Source organism: Stegodyphus dumicola, chromosome 10 (assembly GCF_044657685.1).
Source record: "Stegodyphus dumicola isolate Sdum_Otavi_A_Nest chromosome 10, ASM4465768v1".
In the NCBI taxonomy this organism is placed as follows: domain Eukaryota; kingdom Metazoa; phylum Arthropoda; class Arachnida; order Araneae; family Eresidae; genus Stegodyphus; species Stegodyphus dumicola.
Window position 1 is genome coordinate 28,926,147 of NC_140777.1, and position 22,990 is coordinate 28,949,136.

At 34.2% G+C, this 22,990-nt stretch overlaps 1 protein-coding gene across 2 annotated transcripts in view; it reads left to right on the forward strand.

The window, feature by feature from the left end:
- The first annotated feature begins 2,637 nt into the window (after positions 1-2,637).
- The window catches only part of LOC118203417 (guanine nucleotide-binding protein G(q) subunit alpha), a 72,865-nt gene continuing 52,512 nt past the window's right edge, over positions 2,638-22,990 (forward strand). Inside the window, exons 1-3 of one of the 2 annotated variants that reach the window (XM_035375695.2) lie at positions 2,638-2,973; positions 13,993-14,177; positions 19,994-20,148. In XM_035375695.2, coding sequence (XP_035231586.1) covers positions 2,856-2,973; positions 13,993-14,177; positions 19,994-20,148 — 458 coding nt within the window. In that variant the 5' untranslated portion in view covers positions 2,638-2,855. The remainder of the gene's footprint in view (positions 2,974-13,992; positions 14,178-19,993; positions 20,149-22,990) is intronic. The other variant, XM_035375694.2, reaches the window with a different exon arrangement.

Below are 22,990 nucleotides of genomic sequence, written 5' to 3' on the forward strand. Positions count from 1 at the left end.
TTCAATCCAATTGATTAATGTGTTTGTACTAATATTTCAAAGTTCTTTCAAGCACCTTTTTGTGTCTTGAAAATGCCAAGTATTTCCATAAAAAAAAGTAAGCAGGCATATAGAATAATTCATTTAATAGTTCATATAATCGCTTTTAACTGATTTCATGTCTAAATTTTCTACACAGAAATCAGCTGTATAATTTTTAGTGTCTTTTATCGGACGAAATTTTTCAAAGAGGAATGAATTAAAGGCTTGATTGAGGAAAACAAATCTTTAAAGCTAAATGTATTCTAAGAAGTACAAAAAATGTCAACACGATTTTGCCCCCCCCCCCTTCAAATCAGTCATTTAATCTATTCAAACCGTTCAGGAAAAGGATAAACATTGCGAACATAAAAATCTGCCCTTTTTTATATATACTTTAATAAAAGGAAATGTGTTCTTTCTTTTTTTAAGAAAAGGAACCCATTTTTCTTTCTAAGCTTTTGAAAGTCGCCAACGCTTAAAAAATGATAAACTACGCCAAGGTAGAAACCCGCCTTTGACAACTCAATGCGCATGCGTGGTGGTGCGAATGTTGGTGCGAATAGCTTAAGCGGCTAATCGCACCGGTGGTGCGAATAGCATCGGCCTACCGGGCAGGCATAACTCAGAATGGGGCGTAACATAGATTTGTAAATGAGCAACTTGTTATCTATAGATAGAACGCTGTTTCGAGCAATTAAGGGGAAGAGTGAAGCTTTACTAGCTCAAAACTACTTAATAATATTTGTAATGTGTGGGTTCCATGTAAGAGATTTAGTGAGGATCACCCCAAGATAAGGGACCTGCTTGACCCAGGGGGTGCTTTCTCCAAACATCTGCAGGTAGACTGGAAATTTCTTTTTTGTTGTAAACAATATAGCATATGTTTTCTCAACATTAACCTTAATTCTCCACTTGACAAACCAAGCCTCTAATGCCTGGATGTGTTCTCGTAAGTGTTGTATAGCTGAACAAACAAATGCGCTTTGTGTAAGGATTGCAGTATCATCTGCATACATTGCGAGTGTCGTGTTGGGTGTAGTGGGTATGTCGTTCACATAAATGTTGAATACAGTGGGGCCCAAAAGGGACCCTTGGGGTACGCCAGCCCTTATAGGGCGGCTGGTAGATAATGTGCCAGAAACGGGAACGACAAAGTGCCTACCTGTTAGGTAGGATTTGATCGTGGTAGTGATGTAGCCTGGTAACCCCAGGTTGTGTAACTTGTATGTGAGGGCATCTAGCCACACACGGTCAAAGGCCTATGCAATGTCTAGAAACAGACCTCCAGTCACTTTGCTTCTTTGTAAGCCATCACTGATCATCTCCACAACTCTATAAAGCTGGTGGGTGGTTGAGTGCTTCTGACGAAAACCGAATTGGTATGGAATGATGACCTTATGTTCCTCCAGATATTTATTCAATCTGCTCAGTATTATTGCCTCCATTAGTTTACTTACAGAGCTCAGGAGGCTGATGGGACGATAGGACTCAGGTGCAGTGGCTGGTTTGTGAGGTTTCAGTATTGGCGTAATTTGAGTAGTTTTCCAACATGCCGGAAAGTGTTGCCACTGTAAGATGCAGTTAGCCAATTTCCTCCTTCATAGGGACCATGATCTTCAATCTGCGGATACTCTGTGACGCGTATTTCCAAAACATACCCTACTTTCTGAATTTTCGACGTCACGGAAATATCGGTTTTCCTTGGCAAATACTAGAAGTCGGCGTACCCCACTTATGTGTCACTTCAGATTTCAAAAAAAACAATGTATATTCTGAACAATAAATAGCTATTACCATGATTGTAATTGTGTTTTCTGCCTCTGTCATGGCTGTTGCTAACTTTCCGGCTGGAATCGGATTATATTGCAAAATGCGCAGCCTATTTTTATTACTGGATCTGTGGTTTAGATCTGCAGTACATTTGCATTGAGCTTTTGTATTTTACTTAACGATTTTAAACGAATTTCTCAACGAGAAGTTAACTTGTTAAATTTATTTGACAATTACCATCATTAAAATTTTGAATGAAGCTATGTGAAATATTGTCGTTATCATAATATTCGATAACATCGTCGATCATGTGTGAAAAATGAAATTCACAGACTTTAATGAATCGCAGAGGGACGAATCATTTCAGTATTTTAAACGGGAAAGAAACTAATCATTCATCTGATGCCATTTCAAGGGTACAGACATCTGTTTGCTTCATGTACAATCTTTGACCATTTTTCCATTATTATTACAATTGATATAGGTTTCTGAATTTATTCCTATTATTACAATTGTTATACATTTCAGATACATTTCTTTTCACTCACGAAACAGATTAAGGGAGAAGTCATAATCCCATAATTTTGTGAGTGAGTTTCTTAAATCAAATTCCCGTATTTTATTCTATTGTGTGTTTTTTATTTTGCGTATTCAGTATCTGCCTTTTAATCTTATATCGTAATATATAGAAAATTACTTTCTTTCATATTTATTCGTTTAATAATGATTAATATGTGTGATTTCCGCAAAATTAATGCAGGTTATTCGATTCGAAGACGAAAAATGGTTTCCAAATCCTACACAAGAGTTTGCAAGAATGAAATGAGCTCTTATTACCACACCCACCCTACTGTGTACGGTGTGTGTGTGTGTGAGTGTGTGACGGAAGCGATGATTGGTCATGTATTGTGCGAACATAGTCGGTAATTGTTCCACATTGACAAGCGAGATGACAATTCTTTAATCTCAACTTCATGCATTTCTTTATTGTCTGTTTCTGGCGAAGAAAACAAGTATTCGTGTGTTCATTACAAAGCTGGGTTCCTCAGGGGCTGTAGGTCAACATGGCGTGTTGCCTAAGTGAGGAGGCGAAAGAGCAGAAAAGAATCAATCAAGAGATCGAAAGGCAACTGCGAAAAGACAAACGTGATGCTCGAAGGGAATTAAAATTGCTGTTATTAGGTATTTATAACATAATTTTCATTTTTCCCTTCCCAATATTAACATGCTTATACTAGTTAATAGAGACGGCCATGTTGTCGATATTTTTTAAAAAATTTTATGATATGTAATTTAAATTTGAAAGATTCAGCAACGGTAAGTATGATGTCGCTAATAACCAGAATTGCATATTTCTTTACGCGAGTTCTTTTAAATGTGCATGCTTAATATACGTAAAAAATTCCTTTAGGGGATCATGTTTACATGCTAACGACGTGATTTAAAAGAAGCGGCATAAATAGTGTACGATAGATTCATTTATTATAATAAAGCCTGATTTTTCGTTGAACATAGCAGCGGCTATTTGTTATAGTTTGCCTAAAATATAATGTTGTATTACCTATGCAGCGTTACTTTTCTAGTCTTTGAAAACAGTTGTATGAGAAACACTATGCTTGTGTGTGAAGTCGGAGCTATATTTAACATATTAAGCCCAGTGTTTTTATGTTAGCTGATGTACTTAATAGTTGCTTATTTAGTTTAATCGTAACATTTTAGCATGCTGGAAGAAATTAAGACCGTATTTATTTATTGAAAGTTTTTGATCAAAGCTTTTGTGCAGCAAATGAAAATTTCTGGAATATAAACTGCTCTAATAAATTATGTTATATTGCGTAGTTGAAACAATGAATGCGTGCAAAATGCAAACTCCTAATGCTCAGACATCATGATTTCATGTAACATAGAATCAACCGGCACATTGGTTAATTAAAAGAACATGATCCCAATTTGATGTTAGCATATTAGTACACATCATATGAAATAATATAAAATCCACATCATTAGCATGAAAAAAAGTTAGTTTTGAGTTGATAAAAAGAGAAAGTACATTATATGATTGGAATATTTATCTATTTTTTTGCACATTATCTGATGAGTATGATGTGCTATTTATAATTGTTACAGGATAACTACATATTTACCTGTTGTATTTTTCTGTACATTAGTTGCCCTCTTTTTTTGGGGGGGGGGGGAAGATTTGTATTCTTGATTAATTGCACCCCCATTAAATGTTTCCAATTCACTGGTGAAAAACTTTGGTTTGATTAACTATGTTTCATGGGTACTGTTCTGTTTCTAATTATTAAATAAAAAGAAGCCTTTCCTAAGAAGACTCTATGCTGTATATTTGCATCTTTATAGGCATTTAAATTGTTCGTTATATATAAGCACGTGAATTCATGTGTTCTCAAACATGTATGGTATATGCATGCATTGGTTAGATATTCTGTGTTCTCTTTGTGATATAATTAATATTTTTAATCAGGTATTGTTACTTTTTTATAAATGAGAACTTATTATATACATGTTAAATATTGATATCTATTATCAGCAAGCAAGCAGTTTTTAATCTGGTTGAATATCACGTAAAACTTCAAATTGGAAAATTTGATCATAGTGAAGGATACTATAGCTCTTTACTTAGGGGAAGACACAAGACATCTTAAAGGAAACTAAACCTTGTTTATGTTTTTCATGAATAAAATCAAGAAAATCTTTGGCAGTTACAGCATTCAACTGCTATTCAAATTCAGTGGCATAGCCAGAGCTTTTTTCGCTTGGGATGATACTTTTGTTACTGTTTTCAGCACACATCAGAAAATCTATAAAATGTCAGTATAACATATAAGGAAATAAAAGCTGTTTGTTTATTTTTGAAATAAAACTTTTAACTCGAACAATCTGAATTTCTTTTGTTTTTGTTTTGTTGTTGCTGTTAGCAAAAATCATCAATAACATTCTAAGAGTTTAGTAGACACCGAACTAAGGTTAAATGCGATAACTCATTTTAAGATCTTAGGTACTTCTTAATCGACTGATAGAAAGATTCTTCCCATAAGTAGCACTTAACCTGTTTTCAGGAAAGTTCATAGTGAAATTACAATATTTGGAACTGCTCCGAGGAGACTGTATTTAAGAATAAACTGCAAATATTAAAAATGACCGTCGTTATAACTGTCTGTTAATTTTCTTGAGCAGTAACAGAAATAAAACTGCGAAGAATTTCTATTTGAGTGAGGAATGTTTCCTTTATATCACTGTGTCTTGCTTTAATTAATATTCATGGTTTTCGTTCAAAAGTTTCAGGGAACTAAGGAAGGCATAACAAGAACATGAAGCTGTTGAAATGTTATTGTGATTTCTTTCAGTGTAAAACTAGTTGTCTCCTCAATTGAATTTTGTATAGCAACGTAGCTTCTTGGGATTCGTCACTTCATCAGGGGGTGAGCAGATAAGATTTCTGTTACAAAGACATCCCTCTTAAGCAGATAACCATTTACCATAATTCATAAATACATTCAGCACCACAGTATATTGTAAAAAGTTGTTTTTAGCTATTATTATTTTTGATGGTACTATTATGTGCGTCCTCGGGTCACCAAACGCAGCAATATGTGTTGTGCACTGGTTTTTGGCGCGATTGCGTATTCTGCAATGGTTTTGGGCAATGTTGGTTTCTATGGCAACCCTTTTTATGGGGAAGCTTGGATTGTACTGTACAACTTTCAGTTGCTAGTTGTTTCATGTGGTGTGTGGTATTTAAGTGATTTATGATGCAGTGGCAAAATTTTATTCGCGTGCCTGGTACAACTCTTTTTTCGTATGGCTGGAAATTCTACAAGTATATAGCAGAAGAAGGTTTTGAACATTTATTTTTGAAGGATAGTATCAGTTTTGTGGATAGTGAGTCTGGCTGTCAAATAAATACGATAGAGATTACGTGGCAGCATGTTAAAGCTACGTTGGCTATATTCTTGTTCTTATTTTGTAAAATGTTCTGTTCATTGTTTTTTTATCATGAATTTCTGTCATTGTTGTTTTTTTTAATTGTTTGAAATTTATTTTGTTGATTAGTGGACAATGCCTAGATTGTGCAATTTGTACATGTTTTTTAAAGTTTGAACAGAATGCTCTGTACATGGTGTTCTTTGAAATTTATTGTTATGTTAATTTATTAAATCAAGGTGTGCGTAGTACGCAAATTCCTTCGTTGCCTAGATTGTGCAATTTATAGATTTTTTTTTTAAGCAGAATGCTGTGTACATAGTATTCTTGTCAAATATTTTTGGTAGAAACTTTATGTTTTTGCTATCTAAATTTTTGGTTTTTGTTTCAGATTTTTAGCTTAAATTGTGTGTTCAAAATGTGGTTTTCGCATGTGCAAAAACCAAGCCACACCTTGTAAAACACATTATATTTATATATATATTTTTTAAATAACATAATCATAAATGTTTCCTAATGTCACGTAATATATTTGTAAAGTGCATTATATTTATATATTTTTTAATTAGTTTGTATTCATGTGGATACATAAGTTCCATGTGGACAAAAAGTTCTGTTGGACAATTGTATCTTCTTGAATACAAGTACAAGCTTGTTTAAATATGCTTTAAGAATGTTTATCTGATGATAATATATTTGGATGTTTTTGAATTATATGTTGTTATAGTCAAATACAAGTCTTTAATCCGGACTCGTCGGGACTTCGGCAATTCCGGATTATAGATCATCAGTTTAAATCTGGTAAGATGGCATGTAGAAATTATAGAATTAAAAATATGAAACCGTAATTTATGAAATAAAGAGCAATTATGATCTAAAGGGTATCAAAATTTACAAAAAAAAAAAAAAAAAAAAAAAGCTTAATATTTATTTGTTTACTTTATTAAACATTTCTTTCAACGCGCGTATGTATAAAGCATACATTATGCATAGTCGAAATTAGAATATTGCAAACAGAAAACTATTTGATGTGTATTCGTGATATTTATAATGACGAGGAATTTGATTTAAATCATATCAAAGACGGAGTACATCAAGATGAAGTACTACATTTAGTAAGGAATTATAAGCCGAATAAAATAAAAACATCTGCCCTGAAGATAAGGATAGTGCTGACAGATCAACTTGCAGTTCATTGCGTGCCGCGACGTTCCCCCTCTCCCCCGCTGAGCAACGTGAAATTGATAAACATATTTCGGAATGGTTAGGAAATCAAAGGATATGCCTTTATCCATTTTTTGCAGCAATTCCACTTTTTGTTTGATGGACATCAAAACAGGCTTTCACTTTGTAGATCCTTTGATAGCTCCAGAATCGGAAATTCTTTTTGACATAATCGAAAGTTCAAGCTTACTTTTATAAAATTGCTCTAACAGTATGCAAAAAATAATAAGCTGGATTAATTAGATAATTTTAGCCTAGCTTATACTGTCTGTTATACATTAAATGCGCATGCGTAAACGCTACGCATGCTCAGAAAGTTTGTAGCTTTGAGGTCCGTATTATGGACGTCCAGATTAAAGACTTTTGACTGTACATCTTTTTTTTTTTTTTTTTTTTTTTTTTTTGCAAAAGGCCGACATATGCCTGTAATGGCATTGGTCGCTACTAAGGCCAGAAATGGTAGCCATTTTATTGTGGAGGTACCTAATAGGCAGCCAGCGTTACCTGCTATGGAGGGACAAATAATTTTACATCCATGCCTTCTCCGGGATTCAAACCCGGGCCCTTTGGTATCGCAGTCAGGCTCCCCCAACCAGTATACCGTTTGGGTGGCAAGTCAAATACATCGTTCATTTGCTGTATAAAAATTTAGTTATTTAGTTAAAGTGCGTATATTTACATTATTTCCTATGAACTAGAATAAGAGGAACTAATGAATTTATGATTTGCATTATATCTGTAGGAGAGGGTGATCCTATTATGGGTACTTCAGGGGACTTTGAAATGAGATCTAATCTCTTAAGTAACTCTTCTGATTGAGATACCCTTTTAAAAGGAAAAACTGTATGATGTAAATAAATTACCCCTTCTATCAAAAAAGAGAGGGCACCAAAGTAGTATGGGGATTCATCCATAGATGTATTAATTTGACCGATATCAGTGAGGAGAAAAACAGCTACTGGTTACCAAAGTTTTGTGTACACCAGGCTGCCTATAATAATTACTTCATTTAACCCCTTCGCGCCGGGTAGCGCAAACGTGCGCTTATCGCGGAGGCCGGCAGTGTCTTACGCGAGCGTCTGTCCAGGGCCGGGAGCTTTTTTGCTATTAAGCCTAAATCCATGAAATTTCCAAAGTATCAACGCATTGTTTAATAATGCTCTATAGAGTATTTAAACAGCTTATACTTTATGGATATTTTTATATATACTTTAATTACCATATTTCTTGTTTAAATGCATATTTTACACATTTTATTTTCATTACTCACCATTTTATGACTTTTAACATTATACATCTGAAAACTAAATATATTACTTAAAATTCTCTTTTCGTATGAAAAATTTGAAAACAGGGATATACACACAGTCCTATGTTACATTTCTTGCACTCGTAATAACACATTTGTCGTTTTGGAGGATTTTGCTGGGAATGTGAACAAACGGAACATCGTTGTCTCATTTTCTTATCAGTCTCTTCTGAACAAAGTTTTGGTAAATGTCTTTCAGTTAATCTGAGCGGATTTAATGATTCTGCTGATCTTGGTGTGATTGCAACGGTAAAAACAGAAAGAATTCACGTCTAACAAATTTTCTATTAAAAAATATTTATTCGGTCTGTTTCTACCCAACGCAAAATACCCAACGCTTTAGCGAAAACAAAACTTCTCTACTTACAATAAATTGGGGGATTGGATTCAGAAATGTATGTATATATACATGTAAGATATAGCAAAATATGATAGCTGCATTAAAAATAATTGGCGACCTCAAAATAAACATTCTAGATTTGGTGCTCTCCCCCCCCCCAAATTCATCTGTTCTCCGAAATTCGAGATCATTCCAAATTATGTAACACTGCTTGAAAAAAGGTAACTAAAAGTAATACTGACCAGTCATAGCTTAGAATACTCTCTGCACATAGCAGTGTACCACTGCTCAAAATATATAACAAGTATATGCCCATGCAAACAGCTGGTGTCTGCATCAGATTTTTTCATATATCATTTGCAAGGACATTTCTTAAATTCTTGATGGGGATCAGGTCAAGAGATTTGGCTCAGTTTATTTAATGGCTTTGATTTCAAGAGATTCATTGGTTGAATTTAGTTAATATGGTCATTAACATTATCATCCATGAGAAGAAAATTGAATTTGCATGCATATCTAAAAAATCTTACATTCGACTATAAAAACTTATCTTAGTACTTTTGGACATGTACAGATTTTCTGTTAAACATACAGGAGAATACACCTGCTGATCATTATTGCTCCTCTTACCGTCATGTCTGCTTTTGTCATAGCAGTAATATTTCTGAGCATTTTTGGGAATGTTTTGTGTTTGGCTGGTTTTGTGAAGTGGTAAATTCTATCTTCCGGGTGGCTAAGATGCTTCAAACATTCATCGGTACTTTTCCATTTTGCTGGCGCAGATGATAAAATCGCCAGTAACGGTACAACGCATGCGCAGAAAGTTTTTAGCTTTCAGGTCCGGATTCTAGATCATTCCGGATTATGGGTGTCCGAATTAACGACTTTTGACTGTATATGTAAGATAAAAAATATATGAATCAAAATTATAGTTTAAACTAACGGTAAAACATTAATTCTTCCTCTCTATTCTAAAATCGTAATAACTTCTCTGCATTGCATCATTTCTAGATCACCGTATGGCCCGCGCAGTTCTGATGACGTAATAATTAGGAATTGTAAACCAAAACTTTTCTCTTCGCCGTGCTTCCATCCTTCATAACTACGCACTTCAGCTTTTGCTCTCTACTGTGCTAAGATGTAATTTCGCTGGCTTGCTTTCTATCTCAACAATACCAAAAATGTAAATCTTCTGTGGAAAGGCACGACTAGAGTGCCAAGTGATTGTGGCCACAAATATTAGTTGCAAATAAAAATGGAATTAAAACTGCCTTGACCTCCAAGTTCTTTAGATATTACCAAGTTAGCATTACTAGCATACTACACAATCAAAATCTTCTTCAATATGGGTCTAATCACGCATCTACAGTGTTCTGTCTTTTCCTTGTGTTTTTTATTATGGCATATATAGAGAGAGACTAGAAGAGAAACACGCTAATGTGACAATCAAAATCGTAAAAACAACCTTGTATTTAGCGTAAGTATATAGAAACACTCAATCGATTTCGAGGGCAGCTAAAGGTCTCTCCTCATCAGGAGAAAGAAATACCTAGAAAGAAGAAAAATAAAGGGGGGAGGAGTCTCAGAAACATGTGGTCCTTATCAGCACTGCATGTGGTTATGACCGGATCCAGTGTAACTCTGCGGCCAGTGTAACTCTGATAAAAAATCTGGTTATAACCATGTGCAGTGCTGATAAGGACCATGTGTTTCTGAGACTCCTCCCCCCTTTTTTTTTCTTCTTTCTTGGTATTTCTTTCTCCTGATGAGGAGGGACCTTTAGTTGCCCTCGAAATCGATTGAGTGTTTCTATGTACTTGCGCTAAATACAAGGTTGTTTTTACGATTTTGATATATATATTTATATATTTACTAGCATCTGATAAAACAACTATGTAGAGCTATGGCATCTTCGTTTTCGTAATCAATATTTAACCATCGAGGAACTTCAGTCTAATACGGCAGAGGTATTTGGTTCAACCAAACTGCTCACGTAGAAGTAGAGAAAGATCTTCATCCCACTTTATCTTCTGATTCCAGGTTTCTTGCAATTCCAGTTTCTTGCAGTTCCAGCTCGAATTACAGTTATCGGTGCTGTGCAGGCAATGGGATAAAAAATTTTCTGAATAGTTGATAAAATTTTTCTTTTGGTAATAAGTTCCCTAAAATCAGCTCGAATTACAGTTATCGATGCTGTGCAGGCAATGGGATAACAAATTTTCTGAGTAGGTGATAAAATTTTTCTTTTGGTAATAAGTTCCCTAAAATTAAATGTTTTTTTGATTTTGCAACTCAAGTTATAATACAGGTACAACTTTCGTCGTATTCTCTATCTCATCGATCATGTCGATGCAAAAATTTGATTGTCAACATCTTAAATTGAAATGCCCTGAGGCCAAAATCAATTTTGCTTCTTAAAGGAAATTTTCGCCTTCTACATTATTTAAGCTGATTAACAAATTATCAAAGTAAAATGAATCCTTCAAGATATTAGAAGTTTCTACCAAGGCTATGGAGTCGGTAGGCAAAATGACCGATTCGAACTCCTGGAATTTTAGATTCCGACTCTTGTATATATATGTAAACATATACACATGGGCTGCAGCTTACTTTTTTAATATAAAAGAAGTAATAGATGCTACAGGAAAAAAAAAAAAAAATTCTTGGCATAGCAAATTATTTATATTAGCATTTATTATGAAATGGAAAAACTGGCATTAATAATTTCTAAGAAACTTTAGCAAGATCTTTTTTGTTAGAGGACCATAGATCTGATCTGATAATATTAAATTTTTGTAAGTTATCAGACAATGAGATACTGGAGACTTAAACAGAATTATGTATAAAGTGAAAATAAACCGCATAAAATGAAAAAAAAAGGACATTAATAGGATATGTGATCCCCCCTCATCTGTATACAAAGTTTACACCTTGTGACCATGCTTTCAATTAGGTGGTCAACCACCGCAGAATTAAGCAATCGTCATTCTTCTTTTAGAGCAGTTTCCAGCTCAATAAAAGAGTAGTTGGAGGTGGGAAACGTAAAGATACAGCACGACCGAGAGCATCCCAAAGATTTTCAATGGGATTAAGGTCGGGCAAATATGCTAGCCATGCCATACGCGCAATCCCTTCACTTTCCAGGTAGTCATCGACGATGTCAGCTCTACGGGGACGTGCATTATCGTCCATTTAAACAAAAATGAGGCCAACTGCTGTAGCGTACATACTCACAGTGGGTTCTAGGACTTATGTATAAAATGACAGCCTTGTATTAACAACCTTGTATCTTAAATCTTGATACCGGACAGCCGTTAAAGAACCCCGTTTAAAGATGTGCAGGTCGGTGCGGTATCCTAATAAAATCCCTGTCCACATCATAATGCTTCCGTCTTGGAATGCGTGATGTTTTGGGACCGATTGCGTGTTCGTTGTTCACGTCATATTCGTATACACTTGTCATCTGGCTCCAGAGCAAATCTTTTCTCATCAGTAAACATGAAATTGCCCAATCAGACACATTCCAATTGACATGTTCCCGGCACCACTGTAATCGTGCCCCTCTTGATTGAACGGTTAGAGGAACACAAACTCGAGGTACCTGGGCATACGGTCCACTCATATGTAATCTTTGGCGTACAGTGCCTGCAGATATCGCCTTACCAATGAACGCTGTAACCATAGGTGTCACACGTGTGTTGATCGCTCTGCAATTCCGCTTGGCTACAATAGCAATATATCTATCTTCCGTGCGGGTTATAACCCTTGGGCGACTGGCTATGGGTCTTCGGACAACTGTCTGTCGAATTTGGAATTGTGTCCATTAACGCGAAATTACAGAATGATGAACGCCGAAGAAAAGAGCAACATCTGTGATCGACTGTCCTGCTTCAATGCGCCCCACAGCATGCCAGTGCTCAGAATCTTCCATTCGTCTTCTGGAAGTCATAGAAACACGTTGTTCTTGAAAACAAATTGTATGAAAGTTTTAAACACCTTCTATTAGCACTTATAATCAACTTCTGTAACTCTTCATAAAGCTGGCTTCTTATAAGACTGCCTTTTTTGCATATTTCTTGACATGAAAGCATGATTGGCTGTTACCTAACATATTTGCATACTTCCATCTACCTCTGCAGCGAATTGCATCCTCTTCAATTCTGATTGGCTTCCGAAAATTAGCATTTTCCTCTCCATGCTTACTTTTGGAAGTGAGTATATTATCTTTGTATTCTTGTTGTTTTTCAATTTCCTTTTCTTATTTTATCAGTTTTGCACAGTCTTCGAATTTCATCATCAAGATGTGTCGAATATTTTTCCTTGTCTAAAAGTTTCTCTATTAAATCAACTGACTTTTCCTCTTTGTTTATTTCGCTTTCTAATAATTTCGTAATGTCAGTTTGTCAGTTGCTGCTTGTCTGATAAGGCCTCTATGCTTTTTCAAAATTTCAATATTCACTTTAACAATAAGTCTTTTATTATAAATTCTTATTCTTAACTTGGCCGTCCCAAACAGGGATGCCAAAAAATATGTGTAGATCAATCAGAATTCTAAAGGCAAAAAGAAATCTCTTACCTTTTCTATCTTCCGGGTGGCTGAGATGATTCCATTCTGGTCTGAAAGAAATCCTAATTCAAACATTCTTCAAAATAATTCACACTGCCACTTCTAGTAAATATAAAGGAATATATATTACATTTATATACAATTATCAGATTACGTTTACAATAACATTATTCTCTTTCCTTCATACAATCTTTCTAGTTCAATGCAAATCAGAGTTCTATTTACGTTTTTGTTAAGGTTATTCTAGAGTTTAGATATAAAGGTGCTGATAGTCCAGAGTTTAGAAGTAACAACTAGTTTAATTGAAATCTGCATTTATCTCCTTGAGCAGTAAAATAGAGCTTAGTTATTAGTTACAGGTTTAATTTTTTCCCCCTCTCTTTTCATTTTTCCTTTTTTAAATATTTTTTATGTACATGTCTTAAATGTTTTCTTATTTTAATTAATGATTTTACATTTGTATGCTGTAAAATAAACTAATTAAAGTTTGTATTGTAAAATACACTCCTTTTAATTGATGTGCAGTTTATGCTTGTATGTTTAAATGCAGTTTCTACCTGTACATCAATAATGCCTCATTGATTGATTACATTGCCAAAGTAAACTTCTTATATCACAAAACAGTTTTTTAAATGTTTTAAATGCACATATTTGTTTTTAGTGAAAGTATATGCTGATGCAATGTAATTTCTGTTCATTCAGTGATTAAAAACTCTTAAGAGTAAGTTATAAAGTATACCTTCCTGTCCAATAAATGTTATGTATAATTTTATCAGAAAATGTTTGTTAATTTTTTTTTTTATTTGCATTTAGGTACAGGAGAATCTGGCAAAAGTACATTTATCAAACAAATGCGAATTATTCATGGATCAGGTTATTCTGATGAAGATAAAAAAGGCTTTATAAAATTGGTATATCAGAATGTTTTTATGGCAATGCAAAGTATGATCAAAGCAATGGATATGCTTAAGATACCTTACAAGGATTTACGCAATGTGGTGAGTTATTTTTCTTTTAATACTTTTTATGAATTGAGAATTTTTGTATCAAATCAGGTTTGTTAAGTACTCATATACAGGGTGTCCAGAATTAAACTTAAAATTTAGGAGCGGTCTGGAGCAAAAACTATGCAGCGGAATTGCATGAAAATTGGGTAATGGCAGAATCAAAAGATGGGAATTTTATTGAGGGAAAACGAACAATGAGTTTCAAAAACCACCCCTAGGTGGCATATCATAGCCTATTTATTGAGAACATATAAAAAATCTACAAAACATGCTTCATATGATACCCACTGTTGTCTGCTACCATCTGGAAGTGTAAAATCGCATGTTCGACTGTTGAAAGCAGCGTGAACTGAGGAATGATACGCACATGGTGTTCTATGCTTTTTTTAAAGTTGGAAAGAGATGTGATGGGATCATGGTAGACCATGTCCTTGAGGTATCTCCACAGCCAAAAGTCGCAAGATTGAAGTCGGGAGATCTAGGAGGCCAAGCTGTAGGAAATTGCTGGCTGATGATTCTATCATCACTGAAATGGTGGCGGAGCACTTGTTTCACACATTGGGCGATGTGTGGAGAAGCACCATCCAGCTTAAACAATGTGGTTGCAGTGTTGCCAGATCATGTAAATTTGTGAAAATTTGTGTTTCTTTTGGCAAACTTGTGCTACTAAAATTTTAGTATTTGCGATTTTGCGACATCCATCATTTTCTATGATATTTTTTGCGACTTCAAAGTTTTTTTTAATATATCATAAAATGCTTTCACTTTAAAATAATTATCAATTAAATATAATTTATATTAAAAAAATGGTTTATTTAGGCTTAACTAGAAGTTGACAGCTGGCAAGCTTATTACGAGGGCATTTCGAAAAGTAAAGATACACCGTATGCCAGAGGAAAAGAAAAGCTTTCGTGAGCAAGTTGGTAACACAGGTGTTAACCTTGAACCATTAGCTTTCTCCTCGTGGTCGTTTGGCATTTCAACGTTGATTCTGGTTGGAGTAGGTCGTGTTTAAAATAGCTGCGCCGATTCAAAATCCTGCCAAATGCGAAGTGCGCTCCGTCATATGTTTTCTTCATGCAAACGTTCAGCGACCAGCGGATATTCACAAAGAAATTGTTTCTGTTTATGGGAACATTATGAATTGACAAAATGTAACGAAATGGTGTCGTCATTTCTCTGAAGGTGGGACCGATGTTCATGACGAACAAAGAACAGGTCGGCCATCTGTGATCTCTTATGCTCTTCTTCAGAGAACAGAGAAAGCAATTCATGCGAATAGACGTCTCAAATTGAAAGAACTACATCAGATCATACCGGAAGTGTCAATGACAACTCTTTATGAAGTTGTGACTGTCAAGTTAGGGTACAGGAAATTGTGTGCGCGCTGGGTTCCAACAGGCGGCAACCTTCTATGACTGTGGGATACAAAAGCTTGTGCACCGACTTAACAAATGTTTGGATAACGGGGGGTGATTATGTCAAAAAATAAAAAATAATCCAGTTAATAAGATGTAACTGACGTTTTCTAAATAAATGTTTTTTTTTTAAGGAATGCGAGCCGTTGTATCTTTACTTTTCGAAATGCCCTCGTAGATGTGGGTTTTTCCTTTTCAAGGCTGCACAGCCTGATGCTGCTATAATGAGAAAAGGGTAAGGGAAGTGAAAAAAGTAGAAAGACGAAGAAAAAAAAAAAAAAAAAAATGCTTCGGATCCTCTTGACCCAGTGCATTTTGTTTTTAAGTCAGTTCCCTCCCCTTCAGTTCTATGGTGATAATGAATCGAACCAAAGAAGTTGCAGTTTGCGCACCATATATTGGGTACCCAAGCAGAGAAATAAATTCACACTCTTGATTATAATATTGCTAGGAACTAAGTAATGAAAATGACTTGAAAATCAAAGCAACGGCATTTTTTTTAAATAACAACAAAAATAAAGGTAACAGTGAAAGAACAAGGCTTTCTTAAGTAATCGAAATCCGAAACAGATCTACCACACAGAACGGAAAACTCACTGAAAAGCATTCCTCAATTAAAATGTTCACAATTAAAGAAAAGAAAAAAAAATCGTGAATTAAAAAAATTAACTACCAACTCAAAAAATTTAATAGGAAAGAGTTAACAGTCTGAACCTGAGGAATTTCTTAAGAATGGATATCTGCAAATTAATTTAAAAATTGACACCTAAATTAAATGAGAATTAATTAGAAAAGAAATGGATATTTAAACAATTGAAAATGAGCAATATAGTTTTTAAATTTTTGTTAAGCTAAGATATGTAATTAAAAAGATTGCATGCAGTCTGCAACTTACAGAACCAATAGACGGTAAATCATCAGAGGTCATGTCAGCCTGCGTAATTATGATATCATAAAATCACGGAATCTCTGACATCATTTGTGACTTTTTGAGTCATCTTTTGCTACTTTAGTTAAAAATTTTCTGGCAACACTATGTAGTTATATCACATCGCCTTGTCTGAAGAGCCGGAATAACGGATTGCTCTAATAACAAAGTATATCGCTGACCGGTGATGGTCCATGTGACAGGCCCTGCAGCACTGTGCTCTTCGAAAACAAACAGACCCACAATGAAGGTTGAAGTAAAGCCGCACCAAACCGTTACATGCAAAGAGTGTAATGGAATTTGTAGGAATTGATGTGGGTTTGTAGTAGCCAAATAAGGCAATTGTGCATGTCAACCGCACCTTACATAATGAAAGTGGGCCTCATCGGTCCACAAAATGTTCCATGGCCATTCATCCTGGAGCTCATCTTGCACAAGAAAATGCAACACAAAAGCTATCCAGATCAGGTGGTAAGAGATACTGCACTAGCAACAGTTTGTAGGGACAGTCCTTTTGAAAAATCTTGTGGAACGAGGTTGGTCAACAGATGCTGCAACACACTAAATACTAGTACTGCCGATGGTTTGCGATCTGTCTTCCTCCACTTGCGTCGCTACATCATCAACTACCTGTGCTGCAACACACTTTGTCCGCTTCCTGGCTGAATCTCCAATGTTCCCGTTGCTTCAAATTTCCTAATCATGTTTGTTAGTCCTTGACTAGTGAGTGAACCTTTTTGTAACCGCTTCCCAAAGACCGAAATTTCCGCAAAGCTTCGATAGCAGAGTCTCTGTTTTTGTTAAAACAATTTCACCAGTAAAGCATGTTCCTGGAAAGTCAACGCCATCTTCCTTGACTTGAAAACCAGTATGACTGCACTTCGCCTCTCGCATCTTTATAGGTTTGCTGCGCACGCACAGGATTACTGTGGTTGCGACATTTGCATATGCCATTAATTTACATTCCACAATGCTATATCGTGGTGGTTTTTGAAACTCGTTGTTCTCCCCCCTCGATAAAATTCCCATAATTTCATTCTGCCATTACCCAATGTTCATGTAATTCTGCTGCATAGTTTTTGCTACAGACTGCTCATAAATTTCAGATTTAATTATGGACACCTTGTACTTTGTAATGCTTAAAGATAATTACAATTTTTACAATTTTTATGAAACATTATTTGATTGTGAACATTAACCCTTTGGGCACACATTTATTTGAATTTTTTTTTTTTTTTTTCACTTAGAGCATATTTAATTTTGCATGCAAGTAAGAACAGTTAGATTTTATGCAAGAATTAATTTAAGAAAGAATTTCTTATTATTCATTATATATACTTCTACATAATATTAAAATAAATTTAGGCACTTAGTATTACAAAATACTTTTAAACAAATAATCATAGAATTGCTGAAACTCTGCATTTCATACACTATCATTCTCGCTATGTACTGAATAATCTGTTTTTACTATTAAAAAAAAAAAAAAAAAGGATTTCACAAATTTAGCTATGGAGCACAAATTTTGATATATAAGATTTCATAGTTTACAAAATACAACTTCATAGAATGTAAATTTTTTGTGTTATCTACTATTAAGCATATTTTTGAAGAAATACACCGCTCTCTTTTTCATCAGCCAGCAAACTCTACAGCCCCACTGCAGTTTCTTACAAGGGAAAAAAAAAAAAAAAAGGTTCTGCTCCATTTCCAGGGGCCGTAAAAAATCACCTAGCTCAATGTTGTAACCTATCACAGTTCATGAGTTCATTCATTAAGTTGCACAGTGCAAGGGTTCCTTTAACACAATTCACAAGTTCAGTTTCTTTTTGCCTGTGAATTTTTCACAAGAAATAAATATTCATTAAAAGTATTTCTCCCCTCCCCAATGTATTTCACAATTTGAGAATTAGCTATGGCTGAAAAGTATTTTGAACAAGTAGCATCATCAAAAATAAACAGTTGTGCTCAAAAGATCATGAAATGAGTTTTGGACAAAATGCTGTGAAATGGTGTTGGAAGAAAGGATCTTGTAGTGATAGAAAAGGATGGGAAAAACAAAATTGGTTAGAAGGTTCCAAAGTCCCTTTCCTCATGACTGTGAGGTTCATGTACTTCTGGTGCCAGGAGATCAAATCGAGTGAATTTTGTGAATTACAATTTAAAATGAACCATAATATTACTGTACATTAGAATAGTTACATGTGGGAGGTTTGCACAACAGCTTTAATAGCCTGGTCAACAGTGAAAATTTGTGGAAGCGACAAGATTATCGAAATGGAGAGAAGCTTTTTCAGTGGGGGGAAAAATCAATGTTGAATTTAATGTTGAACTGGTTGTTCCACAGCAGTGGGTCTTTGGTGGATTATGCATTTATTAATTTCACTCTGTTGATCCAGACAGTAGATGTCATACCGAACCGTAGAGTATCTGTGGGGAAGCACTAAAATGGTGCAACAAATGGCATCGAGGCATAGCTAGACAACACTTCGAATGATACATGTCCGAGTTTATATGCCGACGAATGCATAAAAGGACTAATATTTTTCCTTTGATGTTGGAAGCTATTAAAAAATTTATTCTTCCTCTATAAATTAATGATCCAAGATTAGATCTTAATTTCAAATTTTTGCCTTATTTTCTGTTCGATATTTGATTTAATGAAAAAAGTTAACTATCGCCAGCGGCTCTTCAAAATGGAGTAGTACAAAAAAAAAAAAAAATACTCGGTGCAACCAAAACAAACATTAATGACCAACAAATTTAACTGGTTAAAGCACTGGTTTTAATCAGTTTGGTAAAACCTTGTAACTCTGATTTTGGTATCAGTATATTCACTGTGACTGATTGTAAAAACAGTAATAAAAGTTTGTTATGCTTCTTCTTCTGTGTGATCTTTTTATTTTAAAATCACACATTTATTTATGTATTATTTTAGTTATTGCAAAATTAGGTAATAGAAATTATTTTGCCATATTCAGATATGTATGTATGCATGCATGCCCGTATGGAGGGATGTATGTGTTCATGTACCTAATTTGCATGTACGTACGTACATATGTATATGTGTGTACACACAAACACACACATATATGCACATACATACGTTTCTGAATATACAGGATGAATAACCATCCAGTCCATTTTTAGTATATTATCATTAGTGATTATAAAAGCATGAATCTGCAATTCATGATAAATATTATGTACAGCATTGGTGATATCAGAGAGATTATATTAGGTTAAACTAATGGCTTGTCTTAATTTTTTACCAATTGTAATTTTGAAAAGCTCTGAGATGGTCTTTAAATTAAGTCTATCCTGGAAAAATCTGGAAGCTTGGTTATTTTATTAGAATAAAAGATATTATCTTCATCTATTTTGTATTTATTATAATTTAAAAAATATTTGCTGCTTTCTCCTTTAATCTTTGCTTGTCTGTTTTCCCCCCCCCCCTCTAGGACCATGCCGAACTTGTTCGATTAGTTGACTATGAGACAGTTACAACTTTTGAACAACCATATGTAATAGCTATCAAATCACTTTGGGCCGATTCAGGTATCCAAGAATGTTATGATCGTAGAAGGGAGTATCAATTAACAGATTCAGCTAAGTAGTAAGTATTGTAGAAAAAAAAAATTTTTTTTTTTTGAACATTACAAAAAATGACTTATTCAGGGTAGTGTCAGGGTTCATAGCGGTCCTTGTAAGTGATTATAAGTCCTTATATTTGAAAATAAAATATAAAGGGCCTTATAGGTGCTTATTTTTTTTATTTATTTATTTTTTTAATGAACGCGCTATTTTTTCCCGAACCAAAGCCAAAAGTAAATAAACAACTTTTCTTCCTAATATGGAATGTCAGATGGTGAGTCATGCTCCCGGAAATAGCTTTTCCTCCTTTCTCTGCATTAACATAACCTTTGGTGTGCACGAAGAGTACAGACAGGTACCTGACATTCTATTGGTCAAAGAATTGCAAAAGCAGTAGAAAATTCCGCTACATTCGGCATTCTTTTCCTCCCACCCAAATACTACACACGTTTGAATTTCTATCAAGATCTAAAAAATTGGCATTCTCGTTCTGCTTGGTCAGTTCATATTTGTGTTTATTATGATCTTTATGCTTATATTATGAGCATATATATGAATGTTTATAATAACATAATTGCAGTAACTGCTAAAGTATAGTAAACAAAAATGGTTGTGTTTTAACACAGATTAGCTTTCTAAGGAATAATATTCAGAATGGCTTAAATAAAGGGAAAGTAATAGAATAGTCAAAATAATTTCATTTTTTTGGCCAATGCATTATACAGTAGGAAGGTTGGGAGGTCTCCCTTTTCTCCGCAAAATATTGAATATTGAAACTGTTACAGTTTGCTGCAAAACAAGCAATGTACTTTTTTTTTTTTTTTTTTTTTTTTTTTTTTTTTTTGTCACTTTCCAATCTGGATTGAATAGGACAAAAAGTTCTGCGGTCTACCAACCCAAGCGAAGAATGATTCTATTCCGGAAATTTAACGCCGTCTGTTGAAAATTAGAATGAAAAACACCCCAGTTATTTAGTTCTTTATTCTCCCAATACCAGCAGTTGATTCCGATTGCGTAATATCACGTAGGGAAGAATTATGGCGCACATATTGCGCAAGAATGTTTGCGATATTTTACAGAGGTAATTAATTTGATGTTCAGTCTGAGATTTGTTTATGAACACTTCAAAGAGTTTCACTGTGCTTGCTAAGCAGAATATTTCCGTTGGTTTATTTTTATATGATGCACATATTGAAATGTCAAAGCATTTATTTAGCAGGAAAATCTAAAGAGCGGCTACAGTCTACCCCCCTCCTCTCCTTCAAGTTACGCTCGACTGTCCGAATATTCGCCAATTTCCAAGTATGCGGGTTAGTTAAGCTTTTACTGTTAAAGATAACTGCATGAAGCAGAATTCTGTCTTCTGATTTCAGAAATGTTCCTCTTTTTCACTTAAATTACTTTGCTTGCAATATCTGTTAAGAGAAAACTGATATACAATGAAAATTTAGAAAATGTTCAGAATTTAGATTTAAATTATTTAAATATCAATATGAGTGGGAAAATAAATTGTGTTTATTATTAAGTTCCAAGCGAATACAATAAATATGCCTTATTATTATTTATTTTCTCTATTTTGAGCTGAAATTTCATCATTAAATCTTGTAATATAGTTTAGTTCTTCATAGTTTTTTTTTTTCTCTCATTGTAAACTAGATCTGTAAATTGAACTATTATTTAAAAGTAAAAACAAAAAAAAAAGTAATTATTTTCCATTGTTGAGGTAATCCTTATTCTCTCTTAATAAGTACTTCATTTCTCATATTTTAAATTACAAGTCTAATTTTAAAGGTTTATGCAGTTGTGTATGATGTAATTAGACAGGTGCTTATTTTTTCTCTTAAAATGTGCTTGAAAAGTGCTTATAGGTGCTTATTTTTTTAACTAAAATGGGGCTATGAACCCTGTAGTATGTTTACCCAAATTTATTGAAGCATACAATCGATGTGTTTAAGTCTTTAAAAATTGAAGATTTTATATAAAGTTTTTAAATTGTAAACTAATTAAAAATTTTTACTTCTTTGACTCATCAGCAGCTATTGGTATTTATCAAGATAAGTTTTGTACTTGTCTGTTAATCGGTACCTGCCAGTACATTGTTGAAAAAAACCAACCTAATTCTGATATATGTAAGTATTTGGTAATCCTAAAAGCTACTTCAGATTAAAGAATAAAAGAAATTTTTACATATTTTTTCCCTCCTCTTATTGCTGCTCTATATCTTCTTCCCAGAGAGAGAGTGGAGATAGCTACTTTTTTTTTACGTCAGCATCAACTTCAGATTCAAAATGAGCAACATACCTACATTGCATAATTTTTATCTTTTTTTGGGGGGCATAGCCCATTTTCCCTTCGGAAATTCTCAGGACAGCATTCGTTTCTCTTGTGAAATTTTTATTTTTATTTTTCCATACATTTATCAGATTTTCGAAGAATGAAGCAGAAATAATCTTTATTTCCAGCCATGTGGTAGTTCACCAAAAAATCATAAGTTTTTCAATTCTTGCATTGTAAAACTGTATGTGATGGAAGATATACGATGGAAAATTTATCTAAACAAAGCCAATAAAATAAGAGCTGAGATTTGGTTCTAGAGAAGGTATTTATTTGCTTTTTTAATTTAGACGAATTCATATAAAGTCGGAGACAAGCCATGAATACTAATTTGATACAATATTGGATGATATTGTTAAACAGCAGTTGCCGAAAAAAATCCATCTAATGATATGAAAACATATTTTGTAGCCAAAAGTTGGCAATAGATTGTTGACAATATATCAATAAGCACCGGTTACTCAGCAAGTGCAGCAGGTACTATAGTTTCCAGTTGAGATAGTTATAGTTTCCAGGTACTATAGTTTGAG